This window comes from Misgurnus anguillicaudatus, chromosome 24 (assembly GCF_027580225.2).
Source record: "Misgurnus anguillicaudatus chromosome 24, ASM2758022v2, whole genome shotgun sequence".
Lineage (NCBI taxonomy): Eukaryota > Metazoa > Chordata > Actinopteri > Cypriniformes > Cobitidae > Misgurnus > Misgurnus anguillicaudatus.
Window position 1 is genome coordinate 590,702 of NC_073360.2, and position 16,054 is coordinate 606,755.

The 16,054-nt window shown below is 39.6% G+C and overlaps 1 protein-coding gene across 1 annotated transcript in view; it reads right to left on the minus strand.

The window, feature by feature from the left end:
• Positions 1-16,054, minus strand: part of hephl1a (hephaestin-like 1a) — a 77,736-nt gene that overhangs the window by 19,665 nt on the left and 42,017 nt on the right. Inside the window, exons 7-13 of the mRNA XM_055195567.2 lie at positions 6,978-7,117; positions 5,902-6,033; positions 4,778-4,983; positions 4,503-4,653; positions 4,188-4,400; positions 3,657-3,867; positions 3,434-3,573 (exon numbers count right to left, since the gene is read on the minus strand). Coding sequence (XP_055051542.2) covers positions 3,434-3,573; positions 3,657-3,867; positions 4,188-4,400; positions 4,503-4,653; positions 4,778-4,983; positions 5,902-6,033; positions 6,978-7,117 — 1,193 coding nt within the window. The remainder of the gene's footprint in view (positions 1-3,433; positions 3,574-3,656; positions 3,868-4,187; positions 4,401-4,502; positions 4,654-4,777; positions 4,984-5,901; positions 6,034-6,977; positions 7,118-16,054) is intronic.

The following is a 16,054-nucleotide window of genomic DNA, read 5'->3' on the forward strand; positions in this document are numbered from 1 at the left end:
CAGATGTGCGCTTTATCAGCTGGAATGTTAGAGGCTTAAATGGACCAGTGAAAAGAACACGCATATTCTCACATTTAAAGAGATTAAACACGGAAATATCATTTCTACAAGAAACACACTTGCGCACTGAAGATCATAACCGACTCAGGAAAACTTGAGTTGGCCAGGTCTACCACTCCAATTTTAACCATAGGGCTAGGGGTGCAGCGATTATTATTCATAAAAGAATACAATTTACTGCATCTGGAACAATTTCAGATCCCCAGGGCCGTTACATTATTGTATCAGGTCATCTTTTCAATACACCAGTAGTTTTGGTCAGTGTTTACGCACCCAATTGGGATGATGTTAAGTTTGTTGAAAAATATTCTCCTTGTTGCCAGATTTAAAAACTAACTATCTCATATTTGGTGGAGATTTGAATTGTTTCAAGTAAATCAGCATCAACGTAATAAAGTAAAGAAACAAACCGAGGACAAACGTATTGAATCAATACAGAAAATTTATCAACAGTATGCTATGACTCCAACACCAGAACTACATCCAGAACTAAACTGACACTTAAGACACGATATGATTTATTAATGACAGAAAAAACTGAGCGTGATCTACTCTTTGCCCGTGCTAGATTTTATGAACATAGTGAAAAGGCAGGATGTTTTTCTCGCCCAACAGTTAAAAAGTAAATCAGCATCCCAGCTTATTCCCAAAATTAGGAAAACAGGCCAATAAATTACAGTAGATCCCCAAGAAATTAATTCTACCTTTCAAAAATTTTACTCAGATTTATATACCTCTGAATTTCCACATGATGAGGCCTTTATGTCAACATTCCTGGCTAATGTAAACTTACCCTCAGTTAAACAAGATCAAAAGAGTAACCTGGATGAACCCTTACAACTTCAAGAGATCTATGCAGAGTGGTAAAGCTCCGGGACCAGACAGGTTTCCCGTCGAGTTTTATAAAAAATTCTCCTCAAAATTGTCTAAAATCTAAAGTACTGGCCTCTAGAATAGAGCCTGTAATTTCAGATATTATCTCACAAGACCAGACGGGCTTCATTAAGGGGTGTCTCTCCTTTATCAATATTCGAAAACTTATTGATGTTGTGCGTTCTTCTGCGTCAGAGAGTAGTCCTGAAGTGATTATTTCTCTTGAAGCAGAGAAAGCATTTGATAGAGTCGAATGGAACTACTTATTCGCTGTTATAGACAAATTCGGATTCGGCTCAAAATTTACTTCCTGGATTCGCCTACTTTATCACCAACCAAAAGCAGCCGTAGTCACAAATAAGATATGCTCACAATATTTTCTTCTTTCCAGGGGTACACGGCAAGGTTGTCCCCTTAGCCCTTTACTATTTATTTTGGCTATAGAGCCACTATCCTCAGTACTCAGATCATCACAGTCTATTTATGGTATTAAAAGAAGTGGTGTGGAGTATAAAGTTTCCCTATATGCTGATGATCTATTATTATATATAACTGACCCACTCTCTTGTATCTATGACATTGTGAAAATATTTAAAGACTATGGTTTTTTTTTCAGGTTATAAACTAAATTTTTCCCTATAAACTATATGGCAGATCAGATTATGGATAGAGACTTGCCCTTTTGCATATCAAAATCAGGATTTAAATATTTAGGAATCAATATTACTCGTTCATATACTGGCCTGTTCAAAGCAAATTACACTCCTTTACTTAAAAAACTTGAGTCTGACTTTCAGCGATGGAGTGTTATATATTTATCTTTGGCTGGTAAAGCCAAATTGCGTCAAAATGAATGTACTACCTAGGCTGTTGTATTTGTTTCAGAGTCTTCCAATTTTCTTGCCTAAGTCTTTTTTTCAGTCGACTAACAGGTTACTGTCTTCCTGTATATGGGGAGGCAAAAAACCAAGAATACGTAGAGAGCTTCTTGAGAGACCAAAAAAGGATGGAGGATTGGCTCTCCCAAATTTGTTAAATTATTATTGGGCAGCAAACTTACAAAAAGTGTTTTATTGGTCCCCACATACAGATTGGTGTACAGCGGAGGCCAAATCGTGCAAGTCAACATCACTTGCCGCCCTGATTAAAATGAAGTTACCATTCTCACCATCACAGTTCTCCTCAAGCCCAGTAGTAATTTCGACTCTCAAAATCTACAATCAGTTTAGACAAGCATTTCAACGAACTGACTTTTCCTTGGAAAACCCCATATGCAATAATCATCTTTTCCCAGCAGCAAAAATAGATTGTACTTTTAAGCAGTGGCAGTACCTAGGCCTAGTGAAATGCAGTGACTTTTTATCGATAATATTTTTGCCAACTACAATGATCTTGTTAAAAAATTTGGTCTTAAAAACTCTGACTTTTTTCGTTATCTTCAAGTTCGTCATTATATCCTAGCCCATTGCACTGGGTTTCCTAACCTACCTGCTGAGTCACGATTAGATTCAGTTCTGAAAGCCCCTTCATATATTAAGGGATTCATTTCAAAAATAAACTTGATCATGTCATGTCGTTCCAAAATATATCAATAGAAAGCTGAATGGATAGAAGAGTTGGGAATTGATTTATCCGAAGATACCTGGCAAAAAGCCATGGATCGGGTAAATGGGACTTCGTCTTGTGTACGAATCAATCTAATTCAGATGAAAGTTCTTTACCGTATTCACTATAGTAAAACCAAGCTGGCTAAAATATACCCAAACATAGATGAAACATGTGATCGTTGCAATACATCAAAGGCAGATTTAACCCATGTTTTGGGCATGCTCTAAACTGAGACAATTTTGGTTTTCAGTTTTCGAGATTTTAAATTCAGCATTTGAATTGAATACTCAGGCTGACCTAATAATGGCTCTATTTGGAGTCATGGGAGACGTGCAAATAACCAAAGATAAAGAAAATGCCTTGGCTTCTGCAACATTGATAGCAAGAAGGAGAATTCTCTTAGAATGGAAATCACCCAATCCACCCAAACTCTCATTATGGCTCAGTGATCTAATGATGTGTTTTTGAAAACAGAAAAGATTAAATATTTTCTTAGAGAAACAGAACATTTTATAAAATATGGGACACTTTGATAAACCATCTAGAGAAGAATGCACTTCTACCTCTTTAAAGGAACTTGAGAACCTCCCCCTTTTTGTGTGTGTGTGTTATTATGTTATTTATAAATGATTTTATCTTAGCATTGGGGTTTGTTGTTGGGAAACTTGTGGGTAGAAAATGTATAAAAGCAGTGCCTTTGGAAATCATTTTTTTTTTACTGAACATTTTCTATGTACCTTGTTCTGAAAAAAATGACCTTACGTAACCTTTGCTCTGCATGTATGATTAATAAAAGAATAGAATCATAGCATCTTTAACAAAATCTGGGACAGAACTATGTCAGAAAAATATAGTTTGCTTTATATAATTATTAGTATCAGATATGCCATACCCATTATCCCTAAATGCTCCTCCTCTGGACTCCTTGGTTTCATTTGGGTAAATGTCCCATCTACATATTCACGGAACACCACCTTTTTATACTCAGAACCAATCCGATCACTTGACCTATTAAGGTAAAGACTTCTAGGGCTGAAAAGAGAAAGAAAAAATATAGAAGGAACAGGCAGGCAATAAATGAAACTCAAAGTCTAAATAGGCAACAGTGTGTGTACCTGTCCTCTATTGTAGTCTTGTGCTTCTCTAGTTGCCAATTATAATCTTGCGCATAATTCCATATAACTTCCTCTGCAGCTATGTAGTAGTGTATATCAGATGTAAAATGTTCTGGTGGAGGACTCTCTGCTGAGCAGACTTTTACTGTGTAATGTTGCTGCATACCTGAATTGTAGTGATTACCTGTACGACAGCTTAGCTCAAACATCCCTGAGGTACAAAGAGCAAAATTATGATTTTCAGAAGTTTGCATCATGTGTTATATTTAATTCTGTAATTAATAATATATTTAATTCAATTAAATTATGCATCACTTTTCCCTATACACATTTCAGAGCAGCTTGTGTTATTCCATAGTTTTATGGTTTTACTATTGTTGTACAATGTGAAAAAGACACATTAATATGAAATGAGCAGTTGACCCTTATCTTTTGGACCTGTAGTAGACTTGTAGTAATTTTATGCATGTATGAAAAAGAGCTGGAGATACAGCATCCCACAGACCCTGTCTTAAAGCAAATATGGCTTACCATTGTTATTGGGTGTCATGTTAACAGTCACTGTGGTATGTGGGAAAAGATTGAGAGTGTCACGGTTTGTCCCATCTCGTTCAAACGTGTTGCCCTGAAAATATATTCCATGGATATCCACTTCTGTGCCTAAGCCAAGTGTGTGCCACACAACATGTTCACCAAAACACAAGTCTAGTTCAGGAAGGTTTCCATACATGAATCCATTCACCGCTGAGAAAGAATATAAAAATGCTTCAATAAATCCCAAAACTGTAAAACATCAAACTTTAGTGAGAAAGAATTTACATTATGAATAACTAAACATATGCATACCATGCATCTTATTGCTCTCCTGAAACTCTTCATCATCTTGATTCGTCTCACTGCTGCCAAACTTTTGAATGTTTTCTTCCAGATACCAGCTTTCATTTTCATCCATCACAGTGAATAGCAGAAAAAACTCATGCTGAATTTTGTCAGCATTCTACAGCCACACCCATAGCATGGAAAGAAAACATACATTGTTTGTTTAGAAGGCAAAAGAAGCCTTTAGTCCAAAAGAAATAAATTGCACATATTGTCTTTGTAGGTCTATCTTATTTTCTAACCTGATGCCCACTCCGATCAAGAATGCCTTTTTTACACACTTGTAAGGGCCCAACTAGGCCAGAGTTTGTGTCACGAAAAGGATCAACAGAGGAATAATACAAGTATGAAATACAGGGAGGGTCACTGTCAGAGGGACCTTCTGTTACATTCCAAATATAGGTGAATTTTGTACCTGGAGCCACTGAGGCTCCATTTTTCTGAGTACCTAAAGAGAATATAAATGCATTATTTTAACAAGGAATCTAAAATGTCTAATTTCAGTTCTTAATGACACACAATAAAGATTGAGTTTATAAAACTAAATCTTTAATCATTTAGTTTAAAACATGTGGCAAATGTGCTGTTGTTTTGTCTTTTCAACAAACATTTTATTTAACAGCCTAGAAGTGTGAATTACTGCAATTATCTTGTTGGCTCTCCTGATTTTGCCAAGTGGTTGATGTCCTCAGGGCAACATTGTGTTGACCCTGGGACAACATTTCAATCAACCAATCAGATTTAAGAAATAAGTTTACAGTTTGTTTTAAGTTTAAGCTTACAATCAGGATTAGCTGTTTCTAGACCATTGTTTTTCAGTTATCATGTCCCTCTGATTTTAGGGTTTGGTTATGGTTAGGGTTGGGGTTTGGGGTGGGTTTAGGTTTTATTTAGAAAAATGTTGTCCTTGGGTCAACACAATATGTTGCCCTGAGGACATCAACCACTTGGCAAAATCAGTTCGAGCTTATCTTGTTAGCAAAATCAAAATGTTTATCTTGAGTCAACTTAATTCTTCAAAAATGATTTGAAGAATATTTTTACACATACATCAACATACATTTTTTTTGCTTTTCATAATATTTGTTTTGAAATATTACTTTAAATAACTTGACCTTGCTTTACAGTTATAAGGGTCTAATGACGTTGAAATGTAAATGAAAAAATGCTTGAAGAAATACACGCTAGGCATGACTATTTAACTAGTTAGATTTTGATTATAAACTAAGTAAACTAACACATTATCGATGCTGTTAAAGCTACCTCATTATATTAAAGATACCATCAAACCAATGAATGACAGTTCTTCATGCATATTGTCAATTATTTATTGATGTGTACAACTCACCTTGTGTATGTGACTTACCATCCTGATACATAGATCCCTCATAGGCTTTTTCATAATGCAGTCCATGTGGCTGAATGCTATAGGCATGTGTAGCATTATTTAGGAATGTTACAATGATAACATCACCAGTCTCTGCTCTGATGACAGGACCTGGGGGAACAGAGGTGATTGTTGCTCACCATTGTTAATACACAAGGGCTACTACTTTAATATAAAATTTACTTGATGGAACTGAAAAGGTAACATTACCCGTCAAAAGTTTAGGGTCACTTATTTATTCCTTATTAATTGATTTCAATTTTTTTCCTGATTTTAGAATAATACTAAACGTATCTATGAAATAACACAACTTTGAGAATTGTGTTCCCAAGAAACTTCAAAATAAATAAATTTACATTTTAGCATAAATAATTTATTAAACCTTTGACCAAAAATTGTGAAAATACTCTTGGCATTTAAAAAAAACATCACATTGGATGTTTATAAAGCCCAAAGTAAGGAGTTACTATCTACTACTGTATATTTTTTCTTTATTATAGGCATGCATTTCAAAAACACTTTTTTAAAATAAGTTTTAGCTTTCTTTGGAAAATAATAAATAAATATGTTGGCAATATTATATTTTGTTTAAAATAACAATGTCAAATATGTAAGCATATAACGTTTTATTTATAAGATCATATAAAACATTTCAGGTGACCTCAAACATTTGAGAGGCAATATCTCTATAGACGGTTTCATCGGACGCACGTGATACACGTCTGGATCCGAACTTTACTTCCGGTTTCATTTTTTTAATGGTCTAACTAGTTGCTAAACTGATCTCTTGAACAAATGCCTCGTCGAAAATAACAAATGTTTTGGTTTCCTAGGTAATTTATGTGTTGTTTTTTTGCTTGTTATATAAATAAACTACGTTTAAAGTACTTTTTGTTATTTATTATTAGTGGGTTTTACCGGAAGTTACGTGCGGACCGTGACAGCGGCTTGTTTATGTTGTTACTGCTGAAACCGTCTATAGCATCAATTCTTTTGCATACCACTTACCTTCCGTTCATAAATTTTACAACATAAACATAGACAAATATGTTTACCTAGAATACCAAGATGCAGGTCCGAGCCATCAATGTGTATCTTGGTAGTAAATGATTCATCAGTGTATGCAATGTATCTGGCTTTCAAGTATTTTCCACCCAGCTTGCCATTGTCATGACTGAAGAACTTTGCAGAGTCACTAAAGAAAGACAGAACAACATGTAGCATGTCATGTGTGGGGGAAACAGAACCCAATTGCAGATAGCTCATATCCTATACCGTGTGTCTTCCGGTTCCTGTTTACCGCTGCCGCATGATCTAAGTTTGGAAAGCTGTCAAGTTTATCCTCTAAATTCTCTTAATAGTTCATTCAACTCATGGAAACTTTCCCTTGACTTTATCAAATAGTATAACTAAACGTAACAATATTTTGCTAGTAACACATGTTCTTAGCATATAGCCTGCTAGCATTAGCAAAGGGTGACGGCTAAGGGCTAACATTTGTTTAACACCATCCGTTTACTGTGACTTTTATTTAACTAAATAAATATTTTTTTCGCATTTATCCTGTGTCCTGTTTTGTTTATCTGTTCCTGTTTTGACCTGCTGCCTGTTAATTTGGATCCTGATTGTTTGCTGCCTGCCTTGACCTCTTGCCTGTATTTTGGATTACGCTATTGGATTGCCCATTGGATTTGTTTGCCTGCCCTTTTGGAATTTACTTTATAATAAACCTCTTTTGCATATCTCCCTTGCTTTGTGTAAGCAGCCTACGTTACAGCACGTTACATGCAACTATGGTATCCGTTATGTAATCACTGATCTCTGTGTCTGTTTCAGCTGATTCACGTGTTCTGAATGAAAACACGATGTGGAAATGTGTTGGTAGGCTAGTGCTTTTTGTCCCTCTCTGCTATTATAGTTTATCAATACGGCGGAATGACATGGAAGCCTCCTTGGACTTACCCATTCAATGTAAGTATAGAGAAGAAATTCTAAGCTTACAAAGAAAAATCAGAGGTCTGGCCACTGGCCAGAAGTCATTTGACACAGACGAGGACATATTTATGAATAAAGACATTGATTTTGATTGATAAAACACTTAAAACCCTACTTACTCTCCCTTTACGTTTAACAATTACTATGTTAGGTTCATTTTATTTTACTGTGTAATTCCTGTCTGCATCATTTGCACTTAATTTGCCTTTCTTCTGTGACAGTACACAGTTCTGTGAGTCACCAAGACAAATTCTTTGTGTGTGCGTAAACATACTTGGCAATAAAGCTCCTGATTCTGAAATATAATTTATTAAACTTAAATGGGAGTGCAGGGAAACAACTATATATCCTAACATGAAAATCCAGTTTAGCACATATAGCAAAAGAGGAATTTGTCAGAATTGGTCCAATTAGCTAGAGTCGATATTGAATTTATATTTTCTATTGAGGTTCACTCAGCTATTAGTAGGCTAGACTCTATTTATATAGCCCTATTGAGAATATTTATTGTATTCTTTATGTATTTATCTAACATATGTTTAAAGAGCACTTTTCATGGATTTTCACCTTTAACTCTAATTTGAGCATACAAGGGATGTGCAGAGTTACAAAGCTCTGAGTCCAATTTAAAGGAAGATATTTCCTTTAAACAAAACATTTTTAATGTACTACACTAAATGCCTGTGCCCAGTTGCATGAAAAGTGAGGGTTTCCCTTAGGGAGAAAAAAATCCCTGAGGTAAGGGATTTCTTTAAGAGCATTGCAACAAATGTCTTAACTGTCATAAGTGTAAGTGTTTATACTAAAGCAATAAACCCCAAGAAGCAGTGGGTTACCAGTGCATTTTATAACGGCTAAGGGGCATTGTTAGGCGCGACGCAAAACAGCTAAGTGGCATTGTTAGGCACGACGCGAAACCTCCTTAGCTGTTATAAAATGCACTGTAACCCCACTGCTTCGCGGGGGTTCTTGCTTTCATAAAACGGTTACTTCATATGCATAAAGTTAGCAGGATTTTATAAAATAAAACACAAATAAACTGTAATTATATTAGTACAAATACTACTCTTCCGCCAAACAAAGTAGTTCCTCAGAATCAAGTGTGAGTGAAACTGAGCGCAGTTCCCAACCAACACAGATGCAGCAAAGACACAATGAAAATATGATTAAAGACTGTGGTGTTTATTTTATAAACCAACATTCATCTAATTTATACCTTAACATTTATATCGTGTGTCATGACTTCTGGGTGATCGATGGTTGTGTGTGGGGTTTGTGTTTGTTTATTTACCTGTGGTGACGGTTCCTCATGTGTTCACTAGCCCCGCCCGCTTGTTTCGGTAATTGTTCACCGGTGGTGTCTCGTTTACATTTCCCTTCATATTTCACACGGTCCTGTCTCTCGTTGCGTGCTCACTGGCTCGGTCACAGTCTTGCTGCCTTGCCTTGTCCTCTCGGATATTTCTGTGCTTTCTCTCTAGTTTACCCCAGGTTTGGGTTTCAGCATCCGGAGGCTCGTCTTCGTCCGGAGTTTACTTGCCTGTGGATTATGACCTCTATTGAACTCTGACTGTTTCCCGGTACAGCTGGTGCGCTTCGTTATTAGGCGGTACACCAGCTGCTTCCGGGTTTCAGCGGCTATCACCTTCACCCGTGAGTGGATATCTCCTGGTTTTGAACATTGTGGATTATATTAACATGAACCCTGTTTGTTTCTCTGAGCTGCTGGTTCGCTTCGTTATTAGGCGGTACACCAGCTACTTCCGGGTTGCATCGGCTACATCTGCATCCGCAGTGGATTTATCTCCAGCCTATGCTCATATCGGATTTAACATCTTCCATCTCCGCCTTTCACCCACCTTCAGTCGAACGTGATTTATGCCGTCTGTTGCGTGTGGTGATTACGCTGGTTGTCATCGGCTGTGAGCGTGGGTTCTCTCTCTCTTCAAGATCAAAACTGGACTATTTGTCTGTAGTACCGGCTCACTCTCTCCTACTGTCGTGTATTCTTCATACCGGCAGTAGTGATTACATCCAGAGTGAATCGAGGGTGATCATCGTGTGTGGTCTCTCTGAACATTGACTTTTGCTTTGCACTATCTACCCATTTTCTAAATAAACATTGTGAACTTGCTATTGACTCCGAGACCTTTTTTGGTGACAGAATGAGCGCGCCACCTATGGAGTCAGCGAGTTTGGAGGGTTTGGGTCTTGTGCAGAGCGCCCTTCACAGCAGGGGGCGGTCATCAAACAGCATTCATCTTTGCTGAATGCAGCGGCCAGACATTTCAACCTTCTGTCTGAACAACTAACTGAACTAAGCAAGCGGTTGGACAGAGTTGCCCCACTCGGTGAAATTTCCTCTTATACCTCTGGAGGAGCCGCTTCGACGGAGCAGGAGCCACACACAGCCACACCTCCTACCTTTGACGGCGATCCCAACACCTGCCGGGCCTTTCTGCAGCAGTGCTCTCTCGTCTTTGCTCTACAGCCTCGTCGCTTTGCATCATCTACTTCCAAGGTGGCATATGTCCTGACGTTACTCACCGGGAGAGCGAGAGAGTGGGAAATGGCTGCATGGGGGGCCAAGACTCCATTTACGACTTCGTTTGAGGCTCTTGAGGAGGAAATGTTGAGCCTATTTGACTGTTCACTCAAGGGAGACATGGCTGCGGCTGAACTGGTGAGATTACGGCAGCGTAATGCCTCTGTTACTGACTATGCTATCAAGTTTAAGACGCTTGCCATTAGTTGCAATTGGAACGTATGATTGTGAGATCAAACTCCTTCCTAACACTTCTCCGCCTAAGGGTCGTATTTTTTTATCTAAACCTGAGAGAGAGGCTGTGGACAAGTACATTAGTGAAGCTTTAAAAGCCGGTCTCATTCGCCGCTCCTCGTCTCCAGCCGGTGCTTGATTTTTCTTTGTTAAAAAGAAAGATGGGTCTCTTCGTCCGTGCATTGATTATCGAGGGCTGAATGACATTACTGTTAAGAATAAGTACCCCTTGCCTTTAATGTCATCAGCATTCGAGTTGCTACTGGGAGCGCGCGTATTCACCAAGTTAGATCTGCGTAACGCTTATCACTTGGTATGTATTAAAGAGGGCGATGAGTGGAAGACAGCCTTTAATACACCTTCGGGACACTGGGAATATTCCGTTTTACCTTTCGGGCTTTGTAACGCTCCGGCTGTCTTTCAGACCATGGTCAATGAAGTGCTGGGTGACATGATTAACAGATTTGTCTTTGTGTATCTCGATGATATTCTCATCTTTTCTCCCTCCATGCAGATACACACTCAGCACGTTCACATGGTTTTGCAACGGCTTCTAGAGAATCAGCTTTTTGTTAAGGCGGAGAAGTGCGAGTTCCACAAGGAGTCGGTTTCGTTTCTGGGTTTTGTTATTGCCGAGGGAGAGATTTGTCCCGATCCCGCTAAAGTTAAGACGGTTGCCGATTGGCCAGTACCCGACACTCGTAAGGAGCTTCAGCGATTTCTGGGATTCGCCAATTTTTATCAGCGTTTCATCAGAAACTTTGGTCAGATCGCTAAACCTCTTACCGCTCTCACTTCACCTAATGTGTGTTTCCGTTGGAATAGGGAGGCACAGGAGGCCTTTGATGATTTAAAGTCCCGGTTCATCTCTGCGCCTGTCCTCTCTATTCCCGATCCGGCTAAACAATTTATAGTGGAAGTGGATGCATCTGATGTCGGAGTAGGCGCCGTTTTATCACAGCGATCATCTGTTGATGGGAAAGTGCACCCGTGCACTTTTTTCTCTCACCGGTTAAACCCAGCAGAGCGAAATTACGACATAGGTAATCAGGAGCTGTTGGCGGTTAGACTCGCATTGGGTGAGTGGCGTCACTGGTTGGAGGGAACCTCGGAACCCTTTCTGGTGTGGACGGATCATAAGAATCTAGAGTATACCCGTTCGGCCAGAAGACTAACATCTAGGCAGGCTCGTTGGGCACTTTTCTTTGATCTTTTTAACTTCACCCTCTCGTGAAGAGAGCCTGGCTCGAAGAATACGAAACCTGACGCTCTCTCCCGTCTCTTCTAGAAGTCGGAGCGGACCGAGACCATTCTCCCGGAGGGGAGAGTGGTCAGTGCCCTCGTGTGGGGAATCGAACAGCGGGTGAGAGAGGCCAGCCGGGAGGGGGAAGTTCCGGAGGGGTGTTCAGCGGGTTGTCTATGGGTTCCTGAGCGTTTACGTTCCGATGTCATCCGGTGGGGTCACAAATCCAAATTTGTCGGCCATCCAGGAATTCGGAGAACGTTGGCTGCCGTCCGTTAACGTTTTTGGTGGTTTTCTATGACCGCAGACGTCAGACAGTTTGTATTAGCCTGTTCAGTCTGTGCTCGTAATAAAGCATCTAATTTACCTCCCGTTGGTCTGCTTAAATCTTTGCCCGTGCCCTCCCGCCCCTGGTCTCATACAGCCCTTGATTTTGTCACCGGCTTACCGGCATCTAATGGTAACACTGTTATTCTGACTATGGTGGATCGCTTTTCTAAAACGGTTCATTTTATTCCCTTACTCAAACTTCCTTCTGCCAAAGAGATGGCTCAGGTTTTGATCAATCACTTCTTTCGGTTACACGGTATTCCGACTGACGTAGTGTCAGATAGGGTCCTCAGTTCGTCTCTCGTTTTTGGCAGGAGTTTTGTAGACAGATTGGTGCCACGGCCAGCTTGTCTTCTGGTTATCACCCGCAGACCAATGGGCAATGTGAATGGGCTAATCAGGATCTTCGCTGTCTGTCGTCACAATATCCGAATTCCTGGTGCGAGCAGCTTCCGTGGGTTGATTATTCTCAAAATTCTCTTCCCGTTGCGTCTACTAATATGCCCCCGTTTGAACTATCCATCGGTTATTAACCCCCCCTTTTTCCATCACAGGAGCCCAAGGCAGCGGTTCCGTCTGCGTTAGCTTTCGTGCGCAGGTGCAGACGCACTTGGAGGAGAGCTAAAACTCTTTTATTATCTAATTCCAGACGAACCAAAGCTGCGGCTGACCATCATCGGCGACCTCCACCCTGTTACGTTTGTGGTCAAAAGGTATGGCTTTCTACCAAGGATCTGTCTCTCCGTGAGCCTTCTCGTAAGCTGGCTCCGCGATTCATTGGGCCATACAGTATTTCTAAGGTCATTAATCCGGTGACGGTAAAGCTTAAGTTACCCCTTTCTCTTGGTCGGTTTCACCCTGTTTTTCATGTTTCATGTAGGTTAAACCTGTAATATTTGTTCGCAATAATCCTCCCGTCTCTGCCCTTAACCCCCCGCCCCTTGTCTAGTGGATGGTGCCCCTGTCTATACAGTTAAGAGGTTACTAGATTCTCGCCGCAGGGGCAGAGGTTTTCAGTATCTAGTGGATTGGGAAGGATACGGTCTGGATGAGAGGTGCTGGGTTCCGGCTCGTGATATACTGGATCCTGGTCTGATCAAGGACCTCCGTCGGTGACAGGGTGAGTCTCCTAGTCAGTCTGGTGCCGGTCTTGGGGGGGAGGCTACTGTCATGACTTCTGGGTAATCGATGGTTGTGTGTGGGGTTTGTCTTTGTTTATTTACCTGGTGTGACGGTTCCTCATGTGTTCACTAGCCCCGCCCGCTTGTTTCGGTAATTGTTCACCGGTGGTGTCTTGTTTACATTTCCCTTTATATTGCACGCCGTCCTGTCTCTCGTTGCGCGCTCACTGGTTTGGTCACAGTCTTGCTGCCTTGCCTTGTCCTGTCGGATATTTCTGTGCTTTGTCTCTAGTTTACCCCAGGTTTGGGTTTCGGCATCCGGAGGCTCGTCTTCGTCCGGAGTTTACTCGCCTGTGGATTATGAACTCTATTGAACTCTGACTGTTTCCCGGTACAGCTGGTTCGCTTCGTTATTAGGCGGTACACCAGCTGCTTCCGGGTTTCATCGGCTATCACCTTCACCAGTGAGTGGATATCTCCTGGTTTTGAACATTGTGGATTATATTAACGTGAACTCTGTTTGTTTCTCTGAGCTGCTGGTTCGCTTCGTTATTAGGCGGTACACCAGCTATTCCGGGTTGCATCGGCTACATCTGCATCCGCAGTGGATTTATCTCCAGTCTATGCTCATATCGGATTTAACATTTTCCATCTCCGCCTTTCACCCACCTTCAGTCGAACGTGATTTATGCCGTCTGTTGCATGTGGTGATTGCGCTGGTTGTCATCGGCTGTGAGCGTGGGTGTCTCTCTCTCTTCAAGATCAAAACTGGACTATTTGTCTGTAGTACCGGCTCACTCTCTCCTACTGTCGTGTGTGCTTCATACCGGCAGTAGTGATTACATCCAGAGGGAGTCGAGGGTGATCGTCGTGTGTGGTCTCTCTGAACATTGACTTTTGCTCTGCACTATCTACCCATTTTCTAAATAAACATTGTGAACTTGCTATTGACTCCGAGACCTTTTTTGGTGACATCGTGCAACTGTTGAAGTCATGATCAAATATGCTTGGAAGCATGCTTAACTCTTTCACCGTCAGCGTTTTTTTTTAAGTTGCCACCTAGTTTTAGTTTAATGCCTTGCAGAAAAATTATCTTCTTTAAATAAACATAAAATATCAAATGAAGGAACAGACCATCCGCTTTCAAACAACGTCAACAAAAAAAAGTTACATCCTACCTTCATTTGTTCTCTTATCACCTCTCAAATTTTTTAGCTAAAAGCAGAGATAATTCCATTTATGTGAATACATTTAGTAAGAGATCAGATTCAGAGCCTGATAAAAACATGCTGTTTTTAGTGTTGAGTGAATGCGTCAGTGTTTAAGTTGGGTAAGATTGCCACCCAGTGGATAGCGGAAATATGAATTTGAGGTAGAAACTCATCAGGAAGCGTTTTCTCTTTATTGATGAGATGACTCAACAATATTTATTGACATGTATCTGGATATCGGCATAATTAATTGTATACAAATTAAAAATATGATTAAAGACTGTGGTGTTTATTTTCATAAATCAGTACGCAGCAACAGTGGCGCAGTGATACTTATGTAATGCGGTCTGAACCGTGGATTTACTGGGGTATTTTATCACGGCTTAGAACGTGTTTCAACCAATCAGAATGAAGAACCAGAACTTCCCGTTTTATAATATTAAAGTATTTTACGGTAGTCTCTGCCAAAATGGAGAAGAGCTTACTATAGCTACAAAACCTTACAGTGTAAACAAATCTGTGAACTGAACTTTTCACTGCTCCATAAGCGTTTCATGCCAAAACACTACATTTCCTTGTTAAAATGTAGGTACAAGATGCCGTTCTTTTCCAAAACGCGTTAAGCGCCAGAGCCTATTTTTAACCTAAACACAATTTATCCTCTCAACCAATCACAATTCGGTGAGCGTTCTACGTAATCCAATGGTGGCGCTATGAACAGAGGTTTGTTTATGTTCATTCATTCCTCAAAATGAGTGTTTTAAATGATGTAAACTTTGATGGCCTTGATGAGCCAGTGAGACCTACACCTGAGGGCTATTTCATAAAACTAGATTACAGAATAGGCCAGGCTTATTTTGTTGTGGATTTTGTTTCATAAAACAAACTTGAACTAGTTCAACCCCGGTTACTATGGAAACTTATGCTTGGAAACTAGCCTGGTCCGGGGCAGCCTAACTGTCAGGTTAAGCCACAGTTGTTGCTTAACTAGACTTCCACTAACACTGAACTGTGAATGCAGTGATATTACAGCTGACCCTTTGACATTTTATTTGACTTTTTAACTACTATTAATCTAACAATTAAAGAAAATCAACTTAAATATTAAATTCGATAAATTCTGTTACAATAAAAATTTATACAATATAGACATGTGTTTCATAATATGGTATGTTATAGGCCTATCAAATGTTGAATATAAATGATAATCTTATACCCCAATATAAGGATAATAGCCACAGCAGTAAAATTTGTATCTAAATTTAAGATATATCTAAATCCATATAATTGCAATTTATTGATGATATATATATATATATATATATATATATATATATATATATATATATATATATTTTTTTTTTTTTTTTTCATTCAGACTGTCTGTCATACAGAAATGAGATTTAATTTAAATATACAACACACACAAATCAAGTACAGTCATTGAATTTTT